At 35.9% G+C, this 26,746-nt stretch overlaps 1 protein-coding gene across 1 annotated transcript in view; it reads right to left on the reverse strand.

The window, feature by feature from the left end:
- Positions 1-26,746, reverse strand: part of TSGA10 (testis specific 10) — a 126,021-nt gene that overhangs the window by 36,009 nt on the left and 63,266 nt on the right. The window contains exons 14-15 of the mRNA XM_080814887.1: positions 24,493-24,603; positions 13,644-13,829 (exon numbers count right to left, since the gene is read on the reverse strand). Coding sequence (XP_080671013.1) covers positions 13,644-13,829; positions 24,493-24,603 — 297 coding nt within the window. The remainder of the gene's footprint in view (positions 1-13,643; positions 13,830-24,492; positions 24,604-26,746) is intronic.

A 26,746-nucleotide genomic window follows, 5' to 3' on the forward strand; every position in this document is an offset into this window, starting at 1 on the left:
GAAAGAGAGGCGCTTAACTATAGAGAACTGAAGGTTACCAAAAGGGAAGTGGGGGAGATGGGTTAAATAGGTGATGGGGATTAAGGAGTGTACTTGATGAGCACCAGCCGTCATATAGAAGAATTGAATCTCTATATCATACACCTAAACCTAATATTACACAGTCTGTTAACTAACTGGAATTTAAATAAAAACTTTAAGAAAAAAGAAACAACAATGCTAAAATGCTAAAAAAAAATTTCTACCAACTTAGAATTCTCAATTCTCTATCCAGCAAATATCTTCTTCAGGAACGAAGGTGAAACAAACACTTTTTAATGCAAATAAGACCCAAGTTTAATGTCAACAAACTGCAAGAAATGTTTAAAGGAAATTCTTCTAGCAAAAAGAAAATAATAGTAGATGAAAACTTGTCTCCAACCAAAGGAATGAAAAGCATAAAAAATAGTAAATATGTGGGTGAATTTTAAAAAGCCGTTCATTCATCACACATTTTAATTTCTTTAAAGTGAAATAATGAACTTAAAGTGAAAATAATAAAAATACTATGGAGTACACAATAGATGAAGAAGTGGGATAGATGAAGAAGTAGGATAAATGATGGGAGGGAAGAAATAGGGAAGAAATAAAAGTGTACTATGTAGTGATATGTTATTTGAAGACAGACTATGACTATCAAAAATGCATGGTATATACTCTTAGAGCAATAAACAAAACAAAAAATGATGTATAGTTTATATGAGCATAATAGAGATAGAATCAAATATTTAAAGCTCCATATAAATGAAGGCAGGAAAGATGATTCAGGCACAAAATACCCTGGAAGACTCCAAGGCCATAACCTGCATTGGCTCCAAAAACCTTGACAAGGTGCCCCAACTATGGAGCACCCAAGAACTCCCCAACTTGCACCCACTTCAGGTTGAGCCATCATATCATAAGGTCCTCTGTTTAGAGAGCTCTGGGTCTCCCTCAGACTTGAAGCCACTTCAGCTTCAGCTGTCCTGCCAGAGAGCCCTCTGTGTAGGGAACCCAGGACCTCTCAGGTTTCCACGCACCTCAGCTTCTGCTGTCCAACCAAGAGGCCCTCTGTGCAGAGAATCCAAGGACAGCCCCAACCCATGCCCACTTTAGCTCCATCCATCCCATCAGTCTCAGCACTGAGTGTCCCAGATCCCCTAGCCCATTCAGCCACAGCTCCAGCCAGCCAGAAAAAGTCACCAGGCACAGTCTACATAGAGAAAGATCACACACAAGAACATTCCATCGAGCTTATGAAAAGTAGCTATTCTGCCTAATTCATACAAACAAACACAGAAAGGCAAGGAAAATTAAGACAGAGGAATATGCTCCAGATAAAAGAAAGAGAAAAAAACTTAAAAAAAGAACAAAATGAAATGGGAGATAACCAATCTATCTGATAAAAAGATCAAAGTAATGATCATAAACATACTCACTAGACTAGGGAGAAGACTGGATGAACTCAATAAGAACTTCAGCAAAGAAACAGAAAATATAAAAAATATAAAAAAGAACCAATTAGTGTTGAAAAATACAATAACCAAAATGAAAAAAATACACTAGAAGGAACTAACAATAGACTGGAGGGCACAGAAGAATGAATCACCAATGTGGAAGACAGGGTAATGGAAAGCACCAAGCAAAACAGAAAAAAAAAATTAAAAATGAGGATAGGGGCACCTGGGTGGCTCAGTGGTTCAAGCCTCTGCCTTCGGCTCAGGTCATGATCTCAGGGTCCTGGGATCGAGCCCCACATTGGGCTCTCTGCTCAGCAGGCAGCCTGCTTCCCACCCCCCTGCCTGCCTCTCTGCCTGCTTGTGATATCTGTCAAATAAATAAATAAAGTCTTTTTAAAAAATGAAGATAGGTTAAAGGATCTCTTAGACAACATCAGGTGAACAAATAATCCCATTATAGGGATTCCAGAGGGAATGAGAGGAAAAAAAGGGTAGAAAGCTTTTTTAAAGAAATAATAGCTGAAAACTTCCCTAACTTTGGGAAGGAAATAGACATCCAAGTTCAGGAATCACAGAGAGTTCCAAACAACATGAACCCAAGGAGGTTCACATCACGACATAGTTAAAATGTCAAAGATAGGGGCGCCTAGGTGGCTCAGTGGGTTAAAGCCTCTGCCTTCAGCTCAGGTCATGGTCCCAGGGTCCTGGGATCAAGCCCCACATCGGGCTCTCTGCTCAGCAGGGAGTCTGCTTCCTCTTCCCTCTCTGCCTGCCTCTCTGCCTACTTGTGATCTCTCTCTCTCTTAAAAAAAAAAAAAAAAAAGTCAAAGACAAAAGATAAAAAATTTTAAAAACAGCAAGAGAGAACCTATTAGTTATATACAAGGCAAGCCCCATGGCATTACCAGCTGATTTTTCAGCAGAAACTTTGCAGAAGAGAGCAGAATGATATATTCAAAGTGCCAAAAGGAAAAAAAAAAAAAATCCTACAACAAAGAACTCTCTACCCAGCAAGGTTATCATTCAGAATTGAAGGAGGGATAAAGAGTTTCTGAGACATACAAAAGTTAAAGTAGTTAATCATCACTAAGCCAGCCTTACAAGAAAAGTTAAAGGGACTTTGTTAAGTAGAAAAGGCCATAATTATGCCCACTCTCACCACTCTTGTTCAATATAGTATTAGAAGTCCTAGCAACAGCAATCAGACAACAAAGAGAAATAAAAGGTATTCAAATTGGCAATGAAGAAGTCAAACTCTCTTCACAGATGACATGATACTTTATATGGAAAACCCAAAAGACTCCACCCCCAAACTACTAGAACTCATACAGCAATTCAGTAATGTGGCAGGATACAAAGTCAATGTACAGGAATCAGTTGCTGTCTTATACACTAACAATAAAAATACAGAGAGGGAAACTAGAAAATCAGTTGCATTTGCTATAGCACGAAGAACCAAAGATACCTGGGAATAAACCTAACCAAAGAGGTAAAGGATCTATACTCAAGGAACTACAGAACGCTCTTGAAAGAAATTGAAGAAGACACAAAAAGATGGAAGACCATTCCATGCTCATGGATCAGAAGAATAAACATTCTTAAAGTGTCTATACTGCCTAGAGCAATCTATACTTTCAATGCCATTCTGATCAAAATTCCACCAGCATTTTTCAAAGAGCTGGGGCAAACAATTCTAAAATTTGTATGGGATCAGAAAAGACCCCGAATTGCTAAGGAAATGTTGAAAAAGAAAAACAAAACTGGGGGCATCATGCTGCCTGATTTCAAGCTTTACTACAAAGCTGTGATCACCAAGTTAGCAGGGTACTGGCACAAAAACAGACATATAGACCAGTGGAACAGAGTAGAGAGCCCAGATATGGACCCTCAACTCTATGGTCAAATAATCTTCAACAAAGCAGGAAAAAATATCCAGTGGAAAAAAAGACAGTCTCTTCAATAAATGGTGCTGGGAAAACTGGACAGCTATATGTAAAAGAATGAAACTCGACCATTCTCTTACACCATACACAAAGATAAACTTGAAATGGATATAAAAGACCTCAATGTGAGGCAGGAATCCATCAGAATCCTAGAGGAGAACATAGGCAGTAACCTCTTCGATATCAGGCACAGCAATTTCTTTCAAGGAAACAAAAGCAAAGGAAACAAAAGGAAAAATGAACTTTTGGGACTTCACCAAGATCAAAAGCTTCTGCACAGCAAAGGAAATGGTTAAAACAAAGAGGCAGCCCACAGAATGGGAGAAGATATTCACAAATGACAATACAGACAAAGGGCTGATATCCAGGATCTATAAAGAACTCCTTAAACTCAACACACACAAAACAGATAATCATGTCAAAAAATGGGCAGAAGACATACACAGACACTTCTCCAATGAAGACATACAAATGGGTACCAGACACATGAAAAAATGTTCATCATCACAAGCCATCAGGGAGATTCAAATCAAAACCACATTGAGATACCATTTTACACCAGTTGGAATGGCCAAAAATAACAAGTCAGTAAATAATGTGTGTTGGAGAGGATGTGGAGAAAGGGGAACCCTCTTACACTGTTGGTGGGAATGCAAGTTGGTACAGTCACTTTGGAAAACTGTGTGGAGATTGCTTGAGAAATTAAAAAAGAGCTTCCCTATGACCCTGCAATTGCACTCCTGGGTATTTACCCCAAAGATACAGATGTAGTGAAAAGAAGGGCCATCTTTTCCCCCAATGTTCAAAGCAGCAATGGCCACAGTTGCTAATCTGTGGAAAGAACCAAGATGCCCTTCAATGGACGAATGGATAAGGAAAATGTGGTCCATATATACTATGGAGTATTATGCCTCCATCGGAAAGGATGAATACCCAACTTTTGTAGCAGCATGGACAGGACTGGAAGAGACTAAGCTGAGTGAAATAAGTCAAGCAGAGAGAGTGAATTATCATATGGTTTTGCTTATTTGTGGAGCATAAGGAATAACCCAGAGGACATGGGAAGCTGGAGGGGAGAAGGGAGTTGGGGGAAATTGGAGGGGGAGACAAACTATGAGAGACTGTGGACTCTGAGAAACAATCTGAGGCTTTTGGAGGGGAAGGGGGAGGGAGGTTGGGTGAACCAGGTGGTGGGTATTAAGGAGGGCACGTATTGCATGGAGCACTGGGTGTGTTGCATAAACAATGAATTCTGGAACACTGAAAAGAAATTTTAAAAAAAAGGTTAAAAAAAGGCCATAATTATAAGAAAATTATGAAAGGAAAAAATTTCATGAGTAAAAGCAAATATACAGTAAGGTTAATAGATCAGTCACTTATAAAGCTAGTATGAAGGTTAAAAGGCAAAAGAAGTAAAATCAATTATATCTTAAAAAATTAGTTAAGGAAACTCACAAAATAAAAATATGTAAAACATGACAACAAATTCATAATATATGAATATGGAAGGAAGGAGAGAGTAAAAATAAAGTTCTTTTAGAATGCATTAGAAGTTAAGTGACCATCAATTTAATACAGACTATTATATACTTACAGTGTTATATAGAATCTCATGGTAACCACAAACCAAAAACCTATAATAAATACACGAAAAAATAAAGGAAAGGAAAGACAACCATAATACCAATCACAAGGAAAAGGAGCGAAAGAAGAAACAGACAAGAACTACAAAACAACAAGAAAACAATGAACAAAATAGCAGTAAGTACATACCTATCAATAATTACTTTAAATGTAAATGGTCTGAGTGCTCCAATAAAAAGACAGTATTAACAGTAATAACCTGGTTAACATACCTCATTAATCTGTAAGGCAGATAAACAAAATCTGACAATGACGTAATTGAAGACAAATCCCCATGAAACAGATACAAAGATTCACAACAAAATACTATAATTTAACAATTTCTTTAAAATGTTAGCAAACTAATCATTTATTTTAAAATTCTAGCAATATAAAAATTTATTTAAAAAGTAATATATCATGAACAACTCGTATTTATTCCAGGAATAGATTTTTTAAAATCAATCAATGTAGTAACCATTTTAACCAGCAAAAAAAAAAAAAAAAATTTAAAAAGGTATGACTATCTCAATAATTGTAGAAAAGGTATTTGATGAAATTCTATACCCATTCATGATAAGAAACTCTAAATAAATTTATAAGAGGTCTTCAACCTGATCAAATATTTCTACAAGAACATATAGCTAATATTATATTCACAAAAGAAACACTGAATCCTTTTCTCTTAAGATGACAAATGAGGCAACGATGTCCACTTTCACCACTTTTATTCTATACCAGACAGAAATAAAAAGCATTCAGATTGGGAAAGAAGTTAAACTAACTGTATATGCAAAGGACATGATTGTTGAAGCCCTAACCACCCAATGTGAATGTATTTGGAGATAGGGCCTTTAAGAAGGTAATTAAGACTATGAGGTCAGAAGAATGGGGCCAAAATGACTGGTAAACTTATAAGAAGAGAGAGTCATCAGGGATGTACATGCACAGAAGAAAGGCACTGTGAGGACACAGTAATAAGGTGGCCATCTGCAGACCAAGTTGAGAGGCCTCAGAAGAAAGTTAAACTGCCAGCACCTTGATCTTGGACTTCCAGACTCCAGAAATAAGAGAATATAAATTTGTAATTTCTATTCTTTAAGCCACCCAATTTGTGATAGTTTGTTATGTCACCCCGAGCAGACTCATGCACAAATTAAATGTCTATCAAAAAGTGCATAAACAAATTGTGAGATAGCTCTACAATGGAATACTACACAACAATATGAACGAATAATGAACTAACACAAAACAACATGCATGAACTTCAAAATCATTATGCTGAGAGAGCAAAGTCAAGATTCAAATGAATACTTACCTGATTTCATGTATATAAAATTCTAGAGAGAGCAAATCAGTAATAGGGACAGGAAGCAAATCAGTAGTTGCCTAGGGATTAGGATGGATGGACTGCAAAATGGCTTGAAGGAAGGTTAGGGAGGTAATGGGATGTTCTAGGACTTGATTATAGTGATGATTGTGAAAATGTATTCATTTGTCAAAAACCATCATATCACACTTTAAATTGCTTTTTATTGCATGTAAATTATACTTCAATATAGTTTTTAAAACAATTTTATTTATTTATTTATTTGAGAGAGCGAAAGCAAGCTAGAGCATGAGTGGTGGGGAGGGCAGAGGGAGAGGGAGAAGCAGACTCCCTGCTGAGAAGGAAGCCCTGGGATCATGACCTGAGCTAAAGGCAGATGCTTAACCAAATGAGCCACCCAGGCATCCCTACTTCAACACAGGTGATTAGAAATTAGATATCTAGGGGCACCTGGGTGGCTTAGTTGTTAAGTGTCTGCCTTTGGGCTCAGGTCATGATCCCAGGGTCCTGGGGTCAAGCCTCACATCTGACTCCCTACTCAGCAGGACCCTACTTCTCCCTCTCCCACTCCCCCTACTTCTGTTCTCTCTCTCTCTCTTTCTGACAAAAAATATAAATAAAATATTTTTAAAAAGAAGTTATATATCCAGCAGTTTGTGAACAATAAACAAACTAGATAGCTTTATTAATATATAAAACACAATTTTAAGCAGAGAGTATTATTCTGGTAACTCACTACACATTTACATTTTCATCATAAATATATAAAGTGCTGAACCAACAGCAGTCTTAAAAATACAGCAAAATCAGTTATCATTCAGAGAAAAATAGACAAATCCACAATTACAGGACAATCAACACATTTCTTTCAGTAACTGAAAGATAAAGAATACAAATTTGGTAAGGATTTATAAGAAGTGAATGACACTATTAATAAGTCTAAGCACATGTATATATAAATCTATACAACATATATACATTCCCCCAAAATAAGTTCATACACATGCTTTTTAGGCTCATGCAGAGTATTATCAAATATTAATTGTGTACTCTACCACTAAGCAAGTTTTAACAGATACCAAAGAATGAATATCATATAAGCCATTTTATTTCATCATAATGTACAACAAAACTAGAAATCAAACAAAATAACCTCAATTCCCCTACACACTGGAAATTTTAAAAATAACTTCAGTGATCATAATTATTTTGAATGTAAATGGATTAAATGCTCCAATCAAAAGACTTGGGATGTCAGAATGGATAAAATATCAAGACCCATCTATATGCTGCCTACAAGAGACTCATTTTAGACCTAAAGACATCTGCAGAGAAAAAGTGAGGGAATGGGAAAATATTTATCATGCAGATGGATGTCAAAAGAAAGATGGAGTAGTTATACTTATCTTAGACAAACTAGACTTTAAAACAAAAAGTATAAAAGGAAACATAAGAGGGAATTATGTAACCATATAGGGGACAATCCAACAAGATAATATAATAATGTAAATATTTATACACCCAACATGGAAGCATCCAAATATATAAAACAATTAATAACAAACATAAAGGATTTAATTTTTTTTTCTAAAGATTTTATTTATTTATGACAGACAGAGATCACAAGTAGGCAGAGAGGCAGGCAGAGAGGCAGGCAGAGAGAGAGGAGGTGAAGCAGGCTCCCCGCTGAGCAGAGAGCCCAATGCGGGGCTCGATCCCAGGACCCTGGGATCATGACCTGAGCTGGCAGAGGCTTTAACCCACTGAGCCACCTAGGCGCCCCAGGATTTAGTTTTTAATAACATAATAATAGTAGGGACTTTAACACCCCATTTACATCAATGGAAAGATCATCTAAACAGAAAATAAACAAAGAAACAATGGCTTTGAATGACACACTGGACCACATGGACTTAATAGACATATTGAGAGCATTTCATCCTAAAGCAGCAGAATATACATTCTTTTCAAGTGCAAATGGAACATTCTCCAGAACAGATCACATATTAGGTCATAAAACAGGCCTCAACAAATACAAAAGATGAAAATCATACCATGCACCTTTTCTGACTATGAAACTAGATGTCAACCACAAGAAAAAATTTGGAAAAAGCACATATACATAGATGTTAAACAATATGCTACTAAACAACTAATGGGTTAACCAGGAAATCAAAGAAAATTTAAAAATACATGCAAACAAATGAAAATGAAAACACAATATTACAAAACCTTTGGGATGCAGCAAAAGCCGTCCTATGAGGGAAGTATATAGCAATACAGTCCTACCTCAAGAAGCAAGAAAAATCTTAGATACACAACCTAATGTTACACCTAAAGGAGCTAGAAAAAGAACAACAAATGAAGCAAAGACAGCAGAAGGAAGGAAATAATAAAAATTTGAGCAGAAATAAATCATATAGAAAATTTTTAAAAAACAATAGAACAGACTAACACAATCAGGGGCTAGTTCTTTGAAAAAAATTAATAAAATTGTAAAACTCTGGCCAGACTTATCACAAAGAAAAGATAAAGGATCCAAATGAATAAAATCACAAATGAGAGCGGAGAAATAACAATCAACACCACAATCAACACCACAGAAATACAATTATAAGAAAATATAATGAAAAACTATATGCCAACAAATTGGACAACCTGGAAGAAATGGTAAATTCCTAGAAATATATAAACTACCAAAACTGAAACAGGAAAAAATAGAAAACTTGAACAGATCAAAAAACAGCAAAGAAATTGGATCGGAAATAAAAAAACTCCCAACAAACAAAAGTGCAGGGCCAGACGACTTCACAGGTGAATTCTACCAAACATTTAAAGAAGAGTTAATATCTATTCTTCTCAAACTATTCCCAAAAAAAAAAAGGAGAGGAAAAAAAAGAAACTTCCAAATTCATTCTGTGAGGCCAGCAGTACCCAAATACAAAGCGAGATAAAGACTCCACTAAAAAAGAGAAGTACAGGAGTGTGTGGTTCAGTCAGTGGAGTAAGAGACTCCTGTTCTCAGGGTCACGGATTCAAGTCCCAAATAGCATAGAGATAACTAAAAAATAAATTAAAACTTTAATAAAAAGAGATAACTACAGGTCAATATCCCTAATGAGTCTGGATACAAAAATTCACAATAAAATACTGGCAAATACTGAATCCAATAACTTACTAAAAACACTATTCACCATGATCAAGTCTGATTTATCCTGGGTTGCCAGGGAGGTTCAATATTTGCAAATCAATCAGTGTTTTATACCACATTAATAATAAAAAGGATAAGAACCATATGATCACTTCAATAGAGGCAGAAAAAGCATTTGACAAAGTACAACATCGACTCATGACAAAAAACCCTCAACAAAGTAGATTTAGACAGAACATACCTCAGCATAATAAAAGCCATATTAAAAAAAAACAAAACAAAACAAAAACAAAAACAGAAAAAAACACAGCTAATATCCTCAATGGAGAAAACCTGAGAGCTTTTCCTCTATGGTCAGGAAAAAAGACAAAGATGTCCACTCATACCACTGTTATTTAACATAATACTGGAAGTACTAGCCACAGCAATCAAACAACAATAAATAAAAGGCATCCAAATTGGCAAGGAAGAAGTCAAACTTTCACAATCTGCAGATGACATGATACTCTATATAAAAAACCTGAAAGACTCCATCAAAGAACTGCTAGATGGGCATTAAAGAGGGCACGTGATATGATGAGCAATGGATGCTATACTGAACTAATGAATCACTGAACACTATATCAAAAACTAATGCTGTACTATACCTTGGCTAATTGAATTTAAATTCAAAAAAGGGGAAAAAACCACTAGAACTGATACACAAATTCAGTAAGGTCACAGGACACAAAAATCAACATACAGAAATCTGTTGTATTCCTATACACAAACAAAGAAGCCACAGAAAGAAAAATGAAGGAATCAATCCCATTTACAAATGCACCAAAACCTAGGAATAACCTAACCAAAGAGGTGAAAGACCTGTACTCTGAAAACTATGAAACACCAATGAAGGAAACTGAAGATGACAGAAAGAAATGGAAAGACATTCCATGCCCATGGATTAGAAGAACAAATATTGTTAAAATGTCTATATTATCCAAAGCAAACTATGCATTTAATGCACTCCCTATCAAAATACCACCAGCATTTTTCACAGAGCTAGAACAATCCTAAATTTGTATGAAACCACAGAAGACCCTGAATAGCCAGAGGAATTTTGGAAAAGAAAACCAAAGCTGGAGGCATCACAATTCCAGTTTCAAGTTACACTACAAAGCTGTAGTGATCAAAACAGGATGGTAATAGCACAAAAATAGGCAAATCAATAGAACAGAATAGAAAACCTAGAAATTAACCACAGCTATGTGGTCAATTAATACTCAAAAAATTGAAAAAGAGAGTCTCTTCAACAAATAGTGTTGGGAAAAGTGGACAGCAACATGCTAAAAAACGAAACCAGGACATTCTCTTACACCAAACATAAAGATAAATTCAAAATGGATTTAAGACCTAAATATAAGACCTGAAGCCATAAAAATCCTAGAGGAGAACACAGGCAGCAACTTCTCTGCCACATGCCATAGCAATTTCTTTCTAGATAGGTCTCAAAGCAAGAGATACAAAAGCAAAAATAAACTATTGGAATTTCATCAAAATAAAAAGCACAGCAAAGGAAACAATCAACAAAACTTAAAGGGCAACCTATGGAATGGGAGAGAATACTTGCAAATGACATTAACAATAAAGGATTAGTATCCAAAATTTATAAAGAATTTATAAAACTCGACACCCCCAAAATAAATAATCCAATTAAAAAGGAGCAGAAGACATGAATAGATATGTTTCCAAAGAAGACCCACAGACAGCCAACAGACACATGAATAGATGCTCAACATTACTCATCATCAGAGAAATACAAATCAAAATTACAATGAGATATCACCTCGAACCTATCAGAATGTCTAGAAACAACACAAGAAACAACAAGTGTAGGCAAAGATGTAGAGAAAGGGAAAACCTCTTGCACTGTTGGTGGGAATGCAAGCTGGTGAAGCCACTCTGGAAAACAGTACAGAGTTTCCTCAAAAAGTTAAAAATAGAGCTACCCTAAGATCCAGTAATTGCACTACTAGGTATTTGCCCAAAGAATACAAAAATACTAATTCAAAGGGATACATACACCCCAATGTTTATAGCAGCATTATCTACGATAGCCAAATTATGGAAATAGCCCACATTTCCTCTGGCTGATGAATAGATAAAGATGTGGAATAGGGGTGCCTAGGTGGCTTAGTTGGTTAAGTGTCTGCCTTCAGCTCAGGTCATGATCTCAAGGACCAGGGAGGGAGCCCTGCTCTGGACTCCCTGCTCAGTGGGGAGTCTGCTTCTCCCTCTGCCTCTCACCCACCCCCACTCATGCTTACACACACTCTCTCTCAAATAAATAAATAAGATCTTCAAAAAAATTTTGGGGGAGAGGCGCCTGGGTGACTTGGATAGTTAAGCATCTGCCTTTGGCTCAGGTCATGATCCTGGGGTCCTGGGATCAAGTCCCACATTGGGCTCCCTGATTCTCCGGGAGCCTGCTTCTCCCTCTGCCTCTGCCTCTCTCTCCATCTCTCATGAATAAATAAATAAAATCTTTTTTAAAAAATGGGGGGAACATTAATCCCAGATATTAAGACTTAACATAAAACTATAGAAGCTCCAAGAATTTATTGTTAGAAAACAGATAAAATGACCAGTGGAGCAGAACAAATGGAAACAAAGTAGACAAAGTAGACTTATAATTCAGTGAAGAAAGGATGGTGGATATCCATCCACAAAGACAAAAATTACATCTCTATTTCAAACCATATACAATTCAATCTTAAATGGATTAAAGGTCTAAATGTGACGGGCAAAATTTCACATACTTTAAGAATTTTAGAAAAACTTTTAAAATATAAGAAAATATCTTTCTGGTCTTGGGATAGTAAAGGATTTCTTAGAGAAGACATAAACCATATGAGAAAAGACTGATGATAATTCTGACAGCATCAGAATTTAAAACTTCTGTTTATCTTGCAAGCACAGTGAAAAAACATGCCACAGAGAAAGGATAACCATGGTGTCTTTAAAAGAATTATATAGAATATATAGGTAATTCCTATACATCAATATGAAAGATAAATAACCCAATAGAAGAGTGGGCAAAAGTTTACAAAAATGCATTCAAGGGAGAATCAAGAGAAAATTTATAGAGGAGGAATTCTGAATGGCCAAGAAAGATGAAAAGATCCCCAATTTCATTTTTAATCAAGGAAAAAGAAAACAGACCATATAGGAAAAAAAAAACAAGAATCTGAACACATCAAGTATTAATAACAATTCCATGATTTCTACTGAAAGGGTAAAACTTTGGGAGAGCACTTTGACAATACTTAGAAGAGTTAAAACTGTCCATATCTTGGATCCACGTATTCCACTTCCAGGCATTAACCCAGAGAAATATACACCCAAGGAGAAATGTAAAAGAATGTTTGCTGCAGCATTTTATTATAGAAAATATGAAGACAATTAAATTTCCTTTAATATTGGAATGAATTTTAAAAATAAAATATTTATACAATGACTACAGATGCAACTGTTTGGATATATACTGTAGGTATCAAAATGGATAAATTTCAAAATTATAATATGGAACAAAAAAGGCAAAATGCAAATGGATATCTAGAGTATCACTTAAAAATTTAAATCACACAAAACAACATTATACATAACGTATGGGTAATAAATATGCAGAAAAAGTATAAACACATACCAAAGAGTTACACAACTGATGAAAGTTATCCACGCCAACCATTAGGGAGAGAGGTGGTGAAAGGATAAAGTGTTGTATCCGTAATATTTTGTTGTTTTTTTTTTTTTCCACAAAAAGAGAGTCTTGAAGGAACTTGGAAAAATGTTAGCATCCTTCAACTAGGGAGATGGGTATATGTGTGCTATTTATATTACCTTTTTTAAAAAACTTTCTTAGTATGTTTGAAATAATTCCTAATTTTTAAAAATGCCAGATTATTCCAGTTGTAGGGCAGTTAATAGATTAAAGCAGAACCAGAGTGGATGTAGAACAGTCTACAATTCACAGTATATTTAAATAATTTAAATGTTTATTTATATATTTATAGAATGTCAAACAAAACTCTTTTAACAATGATGCAGAATGTCCTACAAGTATATTTTCCCAAACTTACCTGCTCAACCTCTCTGTTGAGAGAATCTACTTTTTCTTTTAATCTGTTACCCTCTGCCTCAGCAGTGATAAGTTCTAATTTGAGAGTATTGTTATCTGCTTCTGCTTGACGGGCCTTATTTTCCCAGTTTTCAGCATCTTCATTGGCTTTTCGGAGTTGGTCCATCATTTGCCGGTTCTCAGATTCCTAAAAAGCAAATCTTAGGTATTACTTCAAAAGATGTAAAATGGTCAACATATGAGCAAATTAAACATTATTTGCCAGGTCATTGGAAATTTATTTGCTACAGGATGATTTATAACATAACCTCAAGGAATCCTATCCATACTCAATTTAGAATTTTAGACATCTTGTAATTAACAAAAGGGAGTGGTACCAGGATCTGCCCTGGCTCCTGAGTCACACTCATCCATCTAGTAAAGTTAAGCTGTTTACTCTTATCTTTAGAACCTGGATGAATATGTTCTTGTATTTATATTTATTTGCTTTTGTTCAAACAAAATCCTTCATTGCCTCCTTTTCCTATATATCTGTTTACTTACTACTTGTTGGTCTGATTTTTGAGTCTCTGCCTTTTGTATCTGTGTATTCCCTTGTTCTTGACTGCTTTTCTAGGTTGTGCTGGTCACAGAACTTCTGACTGTTTACATATCTCAGGCATCAGCTTCTGATATTTTTGTTGGTTTGGCACATTTCCTGTCAACGCCTGACATTCATTCATTACCCCAACCTCAATTTTCTCCATCACGGACTATTCTATGGTTCACTTTTATTCACCATTCTATTAACTTGCCCCAAATTACTAAGAAGTAAAATACCAAACCTATGCCAATAAACACTGTTCATAAATATACAGTCACGGTGGTCATTTGATATAGAATCACATTTTTAAAACCTTAAAACATCTATCATGACAGACTGACTACAGTGGAATCTTATTTCTCTCTCTCTTTTTTAAGATTTTATTTATTTGAGAGAGAGAGAGAGAGAGTGTGTGTGTGTGTGTGTGTGAGGGGAGGGGAAAGGGAAAGACAGAATTTCAAGCTTGACTCAGGGCTTGATCTCAGAACCCTGAGCTCATGACCTGAGCAGAAACCAAGAGTTGGTCATCTAATCAATTTGAGCCACCGGGGTGCCCCCAGGGCATCTTATTTCTAAAGGAAAATAATCAGCTCCACAAATGATGTACTATATTGAGTAATCATTATGAGGCTAGTTTTAAAAACATATTTTAGTAATATGGTTTGGTCAACTCCTTCTTAAAATGTCATTTATGATTTTGGTAATTAATTAAAAAGGAACTACATCTCTTTCTCTCCTACCTGTTAATAAACACCGAATATCTCTATCAGAACCATAAAGTGATCAAATTGTAATAAGCAATGTCTCACTGTAGCAAGGCTTTCAAGTCAGATTTAAGTTTTTACCAATATGGTTAATCACAAGCCTGGTTAAAATTCAGTTAATATCTCCACCTTGTGGTTTGGTTACCTATAGCCTACGTAAAAGATCTTTGCCAATTCTGTTAGTAAATAAGTTAACATACTATACTACTGCATTGGCTTTCAAGATTCAGATATTCTGAAGGTGCCACTAGAAATCTGATGTGTTTTCCATCATTCTACTAAAAATAACAGTTGTGTACACAGTGTGTACCTCGGAGGTACAGAGTACAGTATACATAAACTAAATGTTACTCCCATCAATCTTCATCCTCTTTAACTTTCTGTACTCACTATCTCTTAACACTGCCTTATTGCTTTACACTGTTAGGTGTGGATGTCCAGTCTCCCCACTAACATCTGAATTCCTTGAAGATAGAAACCATTTTTTAAACACTACATTTAGTTTTCTGACTAAAATATGAACCTTTTTTTTTTCAATTAAATGTGGTTTTGTGATTCCCAGGTCACATGGTTCAAAGTTTAAGTTTAAGTGGTAAAAATGATTGGTATTAAATGTCTCTTCTGGCCACCAAATACCTATTGCACCTCCCTCCGGGCAACCAGAGACCCTATTTTCTCGTTTTTGTACCCACTCAAAGCAGCCAGAGCAGCGTGGGGCCCAAGACAGGTAACATTTGAAAGAAAGTGAAACTATTCCTTGGTATTCTCCAATTCCCTCTTTCAGGATCTGTTTACCACTTTTTGGTGCTGTCCCCATCACTGTACCCCTCCGCTCCCTCTGATCTACAACTGGGCTCATTGCAATACTCCCCCACAGCAAAGCTGGGGCTGCCTCAGCTGGAATCCTTTGTGCTACCTGACTGAATTATGGATATAGCCCCTGCTAAGTAATCTCTCTCTTTGTGATTTTGTTACCCTTCTGATTTATTCTTGCCAACATTGCCAGAACGATCTTTCTAAAACGCAATTCTTCAAATAACTTCTGTGCTCATGTTGTAACAAAAGGTTCCTAAAAACAGGAGTTCAAACAAGTGCTTCTCCCCCTGCATTACCAACCACTTACACACTCCCCTCGAGCTATAGAACCCACTTTTCCCCCCTTACACCTTTGCTCTTGTTGTTCCCACTGCCTGGGGTGCCATTCTCTTTCCTGTTTGTCACGTCTGGCACCTCAGCACCTAGCATACTACACACTGAATGAATGAGTGAATGAATCAAGTATTCAACAATTCTTAACGGACCTATGGTTTGTTCTCTTAAGGGACTGCCTGGATCCACCCAGTTTTGTGTGAAATGAATCTCTTTTAAAAACCTCATACTAGCCTTGAGACATTAAAAAATAGAGCTACCCTATGGCCCAGAAATTGCACTACTAGGTATTTATCCCAAAGATACAAATGTAGTGAAAGGAAGGGACACCTGTACCCCAATGTTCATAGCAGCAGTGCCCACAATAGTCAAACTATGGAAGAAGACAAGATGTCCTTCAACAGATAAACAGGTAAAGAAGATGTGATTCAAATATACGATAGAATATTACTCAGCCATCAGAAAGGATGAATACCTATCATTTGCTTCAACATGGATGGAACTGGAGGAGATTATGCTAAGTGAAATAAGTCAAGCAGAGAAAGACAATTATCATATGATTTCATTTATATGTAGAACATAAGGAATAGCACAGAATAAGGAATATGTGGGACCATAGGGGAAGGGAGGGAAAACTGAATGGGAAGAAATCAGAGAGGGAGATAAACCATGAGACTCTAGACTCTGGGAAACAAACTGAGGGTTGCAGAAAGGAGGGGGGTGGGGGGATGGGGTAGCCAGGTAATGGGTATTAAAGAGGGCATGTATTGTGATAAGCACTGGGTGCTATATGCAACTAATGAATCGTTGAACACCACATCAAAAACTAATGTACTCTGTGCTGGCTAACTGAACATAATAATAAAAAATGTATTAAAAAAACAAAACTAATGATGTACTATATTTGGGCTAGCTGAACATAATTAAAAAAGCATTCTTTTCCTGAAAAAACAAAAACAAAAAACAAAAAACCCTCATACTAGGATGCCACCAGCTGAGAGCAGCCTGATGTGTGATGTCTGAAAATACAATTCCACAACCTAAAAGACCCAGTCCCTAATGGTGGAATTTCAGGTAATGTGACAGGCTAGGGAGAAAAGTCTAACACTGACTGAAAGCTTAGTACATTAAATGTTCAGATACTCATTTATTTATATTCTACCTTCTTCCAGAATATACTTAAATGGTTCACTGTGTTAGGTCTATCTTTCTTACTTGGGCCTTCTTTCCATTACAGATGGGCCACTGAGACTCAGAAGGGTTGAGCAGCCCACCTAAGTCCATGTTATTAGTGAGAAGAGGGGTCAGACTTATCTGACATTGAAGCTTCCATCTGTTTATGGTATTATGTTGTTGACACCTTAAAATCAAGACTTGTAGGAAACCACCTGCTTTGCCAATGTAAGGCTGCTGCCTTACTGCCTTACTTGCAGTTTAGGTGTCCTCAGAATTTCTTCTCTCTCAAGGTTTTAAATAGTCTTATGTACACCAAAAATGTTCAGGAAATGTTTGCAGACTGATAATAAATGAGATGTTATATAAAACAAGGAAAAGAGTTTCGGGGTGCAAAGTTCCTATTAATGGTCTGAGTGGTATATAGGGAACACTATACCTATTATAGTCATCAATCCAATTACAGTGTTTTATTTATTTTTAAAATTTAGTTAGCCAACATATAGTATATAATTAGCTTCAGATGTAGAATTCAGTTTTTTTTATCAGTTGCATATAACACCCAGCGCTCATCACATCACATGCCCTCCTTAATGCCTACCACACAATTACTGTAAGTTTTTTTTCCTATAGTTTAGAGTCTCTTGTGGTTCTCCCTATCTGATGACTTCCCATTCAGTTTTCCCTCCCTTCCCCTCTGATCCTTTGTGCTATTTCTTATATTCTACATATGAGTGAAACCATATGATAATTGCCTTTCTCTGACCTATTTTGCTTAGCATAATACTTTCCAGTTCCATCCACATTGATGTAAATGAAACTATTCATCTTTTCTGATGGCTGAGAAATATTCCATTTATTACATATATACTAATATTCCAAAAATACCACATCTTCTTTATTCATTCACCTGTCAATGGACATCTTGTCCCCTTCCACAGTTTGGCTATTGTGGAAAATGCTGCTATGAACACTGGGCTGCAGGTGTCCCTTCAGACTACTACATTTTTATCTTTGGAGTAAATGCCCCATAGTGTAATTGTGGGGCTATAGGGTAGCTCTATTTTTAACTTCATGAGGAACCTCCATACTGTTTTCCAGAGTGGCTATAACAGTTTGCATTCCCACCAACACTGTAAGAGGGTTTCCCTTTCTCCACATCCTCACCAACATTTGTTGTTTCCTGTCTTGTTAATTTTAGCCATTCTGATTGGTGTGAGGTGGTATCTCACTGTGGTTTTGATTTGTATTTCCCTGATGCTGAGTGATATTGAGCACTTTTTCATGTGTCTATTGGCCATTTGGATGTCTTCTTTGCAGAAATGTCTGTTCATGTCTTCTGCCCATTTCTTGATTGGAATATTTTTCTCTGGGTGTTGAGTTTGATAAGTTCTTTACAGATTTTGGATATTAGCCCTTTATCTGATATGTCATTTGCAAATATCTTCTCCCATTCGTTTGATTGTCTTTTGGTTTTGTTGACTGTTTCCTTTGCTGCACAAAAGCTTTTTATCTTGATGAAGTCTCAATAGTTCATTTTTGCCCTTGCATCCCTTGCCTTTGGTGATGTTTCTAGGAAGAAGCTGCTGCTGCTGACGTCAAAGAGGTTGCTGTGGTGCCTGTGTTCTCCTCAAGGATTTTGATAGATTCCTGTCTCACATTGAGGTCTTTCATCCATTTTGTGTCTATTTTTGTATGTGGTTTAAGGAAATGGCCCAGTTTCATTCTTCTGCATGTGGCTGTCCAATTTTCCCAACACCATTTGTTGAAGAGACTTTTTCCATTGGACATTCTTTCCTACTTTGTTGAAGATTAGTTGATTGTAGAGTTGAGGGTCCATTTCTGGGCTCTCTATTCTGTTCCTTTGATCTATGTGTCTGTTTTTGTGCCACTACCATACAGTCTTGAGGATTACAGCTTTGTAATAGAGCTTTAAGTCTGGAATTGTGATACCACCAACTTTGGTTTTCTTTTTCAACATTCCTCAGGCTATTCAGGGTCTTTTCTGTTTCCACATAAATTTTAGGATTATTTGTTCCATTTCATTGAAAAAAGTTGATGGTTTTTTGATAGGGATTGCATTAAATGTGTAGATTGCTCTAGGTAGCATAGACATTTTTACAATATTTATTCTTCCAATCCATGAGCATGGAATGTTTTTCCATTTTTTTGTGTCTTCCTTGATAACTTTCACGAGTATTCTATAGTTTTCAGAGTACAGATCTTTTAACTGGTTAGGTTTATTCTGAGGTATCTTGTGATTTTTGATGCAATTGTGAACAGGATCAATTCCTTGATTTCTCTTTCTGCTGCTTTATTGTTAGGGCATAGAAATGCAACAGATTTCTGTGCATTGAAAAAAATACATATATATAGTCATAAGATTATGACTTTGCTGAATTCCTGTATCAGTTCTAGCAGTTTTTTGGTGGAGTCTTTTGGGTTTTCCAAATAGAGTACCATGTCATCTGTGAAGAGTGAATGTTTGACTTCTTTGCCAGTTTGGATGCCTTTTATTTCTTTTTGTTGTCTGATGGCTGAGGCTAGGATGTCCAATACTATATTGAACAAGTGGTGAGAGTGGGCATCCATGTCATGTTCCTGACCTTAGGGGAAAATCATTCAGTTTTTCTCCACTGAGAATATTTGCTGTGGGCTTTTCATATATGGCTTTTGTGATATTGAGGTATGTCCCCTCTATCCTTACATCATGGAAAGTTTATATCAAGAAAGCATGCTGTATTTTGTCAAATGCTTTTTCCGCATCAACTAAGAGGATCATATTGCTCTTATCCCTTCTTTTATTAATGTGATGTATTCATGTTGATTGATTTGTGAATACTGAACCACCTTTGCATCCCAGGAATAAATCCCACTTGGTCGTGGTGAATAATCCATTTAATGTACTCTTGGAGCCTATTGATTAGTATCTTGGTGAGAATTTTTGCATCCATGTTCATCAGGGATATTGGTCTGTAATTCTCCTTTCTGGTGGGGCCTTTCTCTGGTTTTGGGATCAAGGTAATGCTGGCCTCATAGAATGAGTATGAAAGTTTTCCTTCCAATTTGATTTTTTGAAACCGCTTCAGAAGAATAGCTATTAGTTCTTTTTAAAATGTTTGGTAGAATTTCCCCGGGAAGCCCTGCAGCGCTGGACTCGTTTGCTAGGAGATTTTTGATTACTGCTTCAATTTCCTTGCTGGTTATCAGTCTGTTCAGGTTTTCTATTTCTTTCTGTTTCAGTTTTGGTAGTTTATATGTTTCCAGGATTGTGTCCATTTCTTCCAGATTGCCTAATTTGTTGGCATATAGTTGCTCATATATTCTTTAAGTTGTATTTCCTTGGTGTTGGTCGTGATCTCTCCTCTTTCATTCATGATTTTATTTGGGTCCTTTCTCTTTTCTTTTTAGTAGGTCTGGCTAGGGGTTTATCGATCTTATTAATTCTTTCAAAGAACCAGCTTCTAGTTTCACTGATCTGTTCTACTAGTCTTTTGGTTTCTATTTCCTTGATTTCTGCTCTAATCCTTATTGTTTTTCTTCTCTGGCTTGGTTTAAGTTCTATTTGCTGTTCTTTCACGAGCTCCTTTAGGTGTAAGGTTGGCTTGTGTACTTGAGACTTCTCTAATTTCTTGAGAAAAGCTTGTATTGCTAGGTACTTCCTTCTTAGGACCACCTTTGCTAAATCCCAAAGGTTTTGAACAGTTGTAGTTTCATTTTAATTTGTTTCCATGAATTTTTTAAATACTTCTTTAATTTTCTGGTTCACCCATTTATTCTTTAATAGTATGCTCTTTAACCTCCAAGTGTTTGAGTTCCTTCCAAATTTCATCTTGTAATTGAGTTCAAGCATAAATATTTATATTTGTTAGATATTCTTGTTGGATAGACCCTTTAGGTATGATGAAGTAGTCCTCTTCATCCCTTACTACGGTCTTTGATTTAAATCTAATTTGTATGATATGAGAATTGCTACCTTAGCTTTCTTTTGATGCCCACTGGCATGATAAATGGTTTGCCACCCCCTCACTTTCAATCTGGAGATGTCTTTAAGTATACGGATGTCTTTAAGTAAACAGTATACAAATGGGTCTTCTTTTTTATCCAATCTGATACCGTGTGTCTTTTGATTAGAGCATTTAGCCCATTTATATTCAGAGTAACTACTGAAAGAAATGAATTTATTGCCATTGTATTGCCTGTAAATCCTGTTTCTGTAGATTGTCTGTTTCTTTCTAGTCTATGTTACTGTTGGGCTCTCTCTTCACTTACAGGATCCCCTTTAATATTTCTTGCAGGACTGTTTTAGTGATCACAAGTTCCTTTATTTTCTGTTTGTCTTGATAGCTCTTTATCTCTCCTTCCATTCTGAATGACAACCTTGCTGGATAAGATATTCTTTGTTGCATATTTTTCTCATTTATTGCCCTGAATATATTATGCCAGCCCTTTCTGACCTGCCAGGTCTCTGTAGATAGGTCTGCTGCCAGTCTACTGTTTCTACCATTGTAGGTTAAGGAGCGCCAGCCTCAAGCTCCTTTCAGGATTGTCTCTGAAATCTGCAAGCTTCACTATTATATGTTGGGGTGTTGATCTATTTTTATTGATTTTGGGGGGCATTCCCTCTACCTCTTGGACTTGAATGTCTGTTTCCTTCTCCAGATTAGGGAAGTTCTCAGCTATGATTTGCTAAATATACCTTCTGTCTGTCTCTCTCTCTCTCTCTCTTTCTTCTTCCTCTGGGACCCCAATAATTCTAATATTGTTTCATTTTATGGTATTGCTGATTTTTTGAAGCCTCCCCTCATGGTCCATTAGTTGTTTTTCCTCTCTTTTCGTCAGCTTCTTTCCTTTCCATTATTTTGTCTTCTATGTCACTGACTCTCTCTTCTACCTCATTTACCCTAACTGTTAGAGCATCCAATTTAGACTGCATCCCAGTTAGAGAATTTTTAACTTCAGCCTGATTAGATTTTATTTCTTCACAAAGAGATTCTCTAGTGTCTTTCATGCTTTTTTCAAACCCAGCTAATAACTTTATAATCATTATCCTGAATTCCAGCTCTGACATTTTATTTATAACCATATCACTTAGATATGTGGCAGAGAGTATTACCTCTGGTTATTTCCTTTGTTTTGAATTCCTACTAGTTATTTTGCCCACAGAAGAATGAATGAACAAGAGAACAAAACAAAACAAAAAATATCAACCACACTAGACATATCCAAAGAGGTCAGAATCCAAAAAAGGAAAGAAAAAGAAAAAGAAAAAAGGGGAAAAAAAGAGAATATAAAATCCCAGGTGGACAAAACAGGGTGATCCACTTTGTCCTGGGTGTATTTTGGTCTGTTTGTTAGAAGACACTAAATCTCAAAATTGTAAAGAAAGCAAAACTTATATATAAACAAAAATAAAATTTAATACGATGAAAGGAAGCCAGAAATGAATATATCTATAAAATATAATTGTAAAAATGTTAAATATTAAAAATTTATGTTAAAAAAACTTAGAAACAAAGAGTTGATAAAATAAGGAAATAGTTGAAAAGGGGAAAAATTTTAAATTGAAAGATAAAAGAATCATGAGAAAAAGCCCTCAAAATATATAATATTTTCCACTAGTGCTGGAGTTTTGCAATTCTGTGTGCTTGGTAAACTTGATATTCCCCTGATGCTATAGCTGGCCATCTTGCAGAGGGACTTGCTGTGCTGATTTTCAGGTGTCTTTGCCTGGGCAGAGTTGTACCACCCTTTGCCAAGGAGCCAGGCTCAGTGTAAGCTGCTTTGGGTTCTTCTATGTAGCTTTCATTCCCTGGAGGCTTTCTGTGCTACTTCAGAGGACGAAAATAAAAAATAGCAGTGCACCGATCTCCAGCCCTGGAGCTGAAAGATGGTGGCCCCCTCTCTTCCTTAAACCCTCAGGGAAAAGCAATCTTCACTTTTCAGAGTGCCAAACTCTGCAGACTCCTGCTCTATGCACCCACAACAATCCTCCTGTGGAAGGAAGGGTTGCCATAGGCCTGCAGGGGCCCTGCATAGACAGCAGGTTTGTGGTTTATGGCACAAACCAGTTTGTGGTTTATGGCAAACCAAGCTGCAAGCTCACTCCTGGGCTCACTGACCATAGCCACCCTGCTCCAGTGCTTGGGAACTATGCCAGCTCAGGCATCCCTGTTCTTTCTGTGACCCCAGGGATCCCGAAACCACACTATCCCATCTAGGATTCTGCCCACTTTGCCACGTGAGCACCTTTCAGGCAGGGACATCTCTCAGTGGGGCAGACTTCTACAAGTCCTGATTTTGCACTCTGGGGCTATATCACTTTCCAGTAGCTGATTTATAGAGGCTCCCTCTCCCCACTGTTTATCATACTATATTACATCTCCTCAGATTCACTTCTCCACACCTCTTCCTTGCAGAAAGTGGTCGTTTTTCTATTTGTAGAATTCCAGCAATTCTTTTCTTACATCTCAGGTTGAATTCATAGGTGTTCAGAATGCTTTGACCATTATCTAGCTAAATTAAAGGGACTAGATGAAACAAGGTCCTTTATTCTTCTGCCATCTTGCCCCCCTCTCCCAACTACAGCATTTTAGATAATATTTTACCAAATGGGCTTACCTAACATCCTTGGTCAAGCTGTCTATTCCAGGGTTGCCACACATATACCCAAATTTATTTGGTATTATCTGATGTATGCTACAAATGTTTGGTCAAATGATTACTAACAGAGAATTATAGAGCAGAGTCATATATTCTCAGGTCCTAAGAAATAGATGGCCCCATACCAAGGTGATCAATTCTGATCTGCTACCAAATCAGGTGGAGACTCTTTTGTCAAAGGTTTATAAACTGAAAACTACCATTTTTCAAATATAAGTGATTTTTGTCTTTTTTCCTTCACCTATTTAGCAGGATTCTATTTACCTACAATGGCTGAGTGGCAAACTAAAAGTGACATATTCTTCAGTTATCTTTCTGGACATTGGTGTCATTCTAAATATATAGTCACATTTACAGTGACATTTACATATACAGTAAACATACAGACAACCCATCATTGTCAACACAAAAGTATGCTATGTATTAAGGAAAGACTGACTCAGCTTATTCCTATGATCAATAACTTTAGCAAAATCTCTTAGGTGTCATGAGCAAAGAGGAAAAAACTATATACATACTTCAGATTTTAATATATTCTTCAGCTTGTTAACCTCCAAATTAGTATCTTGGACCTTCTGTTTTATGTCATTAAGTTCATTGTGCGTATCATTCAATTTTTTAGACAGGGCCTATAAGAAAAAGATAGCTAGATTTGACTATGAAAAAGTAAAAAAAAAAAAAACTCTGTGTCAAAAACCACAAATTTTAAATATTTTTAATAAATAGTGATAAATAAAAGTTAATATACCTAATATACAAAACTCATAAAAACCCAAAACACCCCAAATCCTCATGCCTTTTAATATCACACTCTTCATCTTAAGACCTTGCAACTCCTTTCAGTGAGTCGAAGTCCATTTAACCACACCTCTTTCTAAACTTGCCTTCACAATTTGTTTGGCTAATGGAACAATAAACAATATAACACAAATACAGACTTGAAAATTATTTATTTATTTGCTGGGACTTTCTGTTTGCTGCTTTTGGGAATACTGTAACTATTACCATGTGAATAAATCTGGGTGAGGCTGTGGGATTATGGGAGACATGAGGCCCATCATCCTACTAGTGAAAAAACAAAACAGAAAACACAAGAATCAAAATAGTAAATAAGTGAAGAACCCAAGCAGAAAATTCACAAAAAGGAAGCACAAGTAGATAAAACTTGAAAAAAGTTAAAATTTACTAGTAATCAAAAATATTTTTTTAACTTTTTAAACTTTTAGATTTTTACATTTTAACTTCAAAAATAATTTTTAAAATCAAATACTATGTTGCCTATCAAATCAGCAAAGAATTAAAGTTACTCTGTTATGGCAAGGAATAAGCATTTCCATGTATCTTGGTGTAAACATAAATTTGCAAAAAGCAAATCTGTGATCTGCTACCTGTTATCTATCATCTATTTCAAGAAACATTTTTAAATGCTCATAAAAACAGGAAAGACAAATATGCTGTTTTGGAAAAAACAAATTTTTTGAAGGTGGGACATAGATACATAAGTATTCACTACCTTTGAAAATGTCCACTTAGAGAAGTTTTTTTTTTTTAATTTATAAAACAAACTTCATAAACTCTGATTTGATTTAAAACTAAATCTAGAAAAATTTAACATAAAGAATGTTCACTAAGGCAGTATCTGTTATGGTGACAATATTCACATTAAGTGAATGATGTCATAAAAAATAGTATCTACATAGTCCACATACAAGATATCTATGAGAAATGTTTAGAATAACTTCTTAAAAAGATTTCACTTATTTATTTGACACACAGAGAGAGAAAGCACAAGCAGGGAGAGTGGAAGGAGAAGCAGGCTCTCCGATGAGCAGGGAACCCGATGCGGGACTTGATCCCAGGACCCCCAAGATCATGACCTGAGCCAAAGGCATTTGCTTAACCATGTGAGCCACCCAGGTGCCCCTAGAATAATTTTTAATAACAGAGGAAAATGTTCATCTATATTTTGTGAAAAAGTCAGGATAAAACACTAAAAATACTTCCTCTTAATTTGTTAAAAATTGTGATTTTGAGGACGATATTTTTTTAAAGGCTTCTGCTTTCTAAATTTTCTATGACATGGTACTAAACTTGTGGTCCACAGAGGGATCCATCTTCTACCCCTTGGGCCTATAACTCAAACAAAGGGAAAAAACTACTCTTGAACAAATGTAAATTGTTTAAACAACAATTTTCTTATGATTATTAAAAAACATTTACAAAGTTTTAACAAAGCAGAGGAGTGCTTATGATGTCACAATAAGCTAATAATAGCTATAAGATATTTATTCAATGATTCTGTTAGACACTCCAATGAGTGCTTTCCAGGAATATTTTCATTTGCTCTCCATTTCTACATATATAAACTGAGATTCAGAGAAGTTAAATGGTATGATCCCACAGCCAGGCAGGACATTCAAACTCATGAATCTTAAATACTCCACTCTACTGCCTTATCATGTAGAAAAAAGCTTGATATAAAATGGCATGTGGTTTTATCCCAGTTACATTAAAAATTCATGTAAATGAAAGTATAAAAAGTATTTAAAATACATGGAAAATCAGTAAAAAAAAATATGTTAACATATTTTTACCATTTACCATTAACATGGTAAAAAATGTTCAATCTAGTTTTTCATAAATATAAGGTATATTTACCTTAAGTCTATTTGCTCTAGCTATAAGTAGAGTATACAAAAGTAGATCCTGTTTATATGTTTTTTATTGCTATACATTAACTTAAAAAAAACTTTCAGAATAATTTTAGATTTA

The sequence above is a fragment of the Martes martes genome, assembly GCF_963455335.1.
Source record: "Martes martes genome assembly, chromosome: 9".
NCBI lineage: Eukaryota > Metazoa > Chordata > Mammalia > Carnivora > Mustelidae > Martes > Martes martes.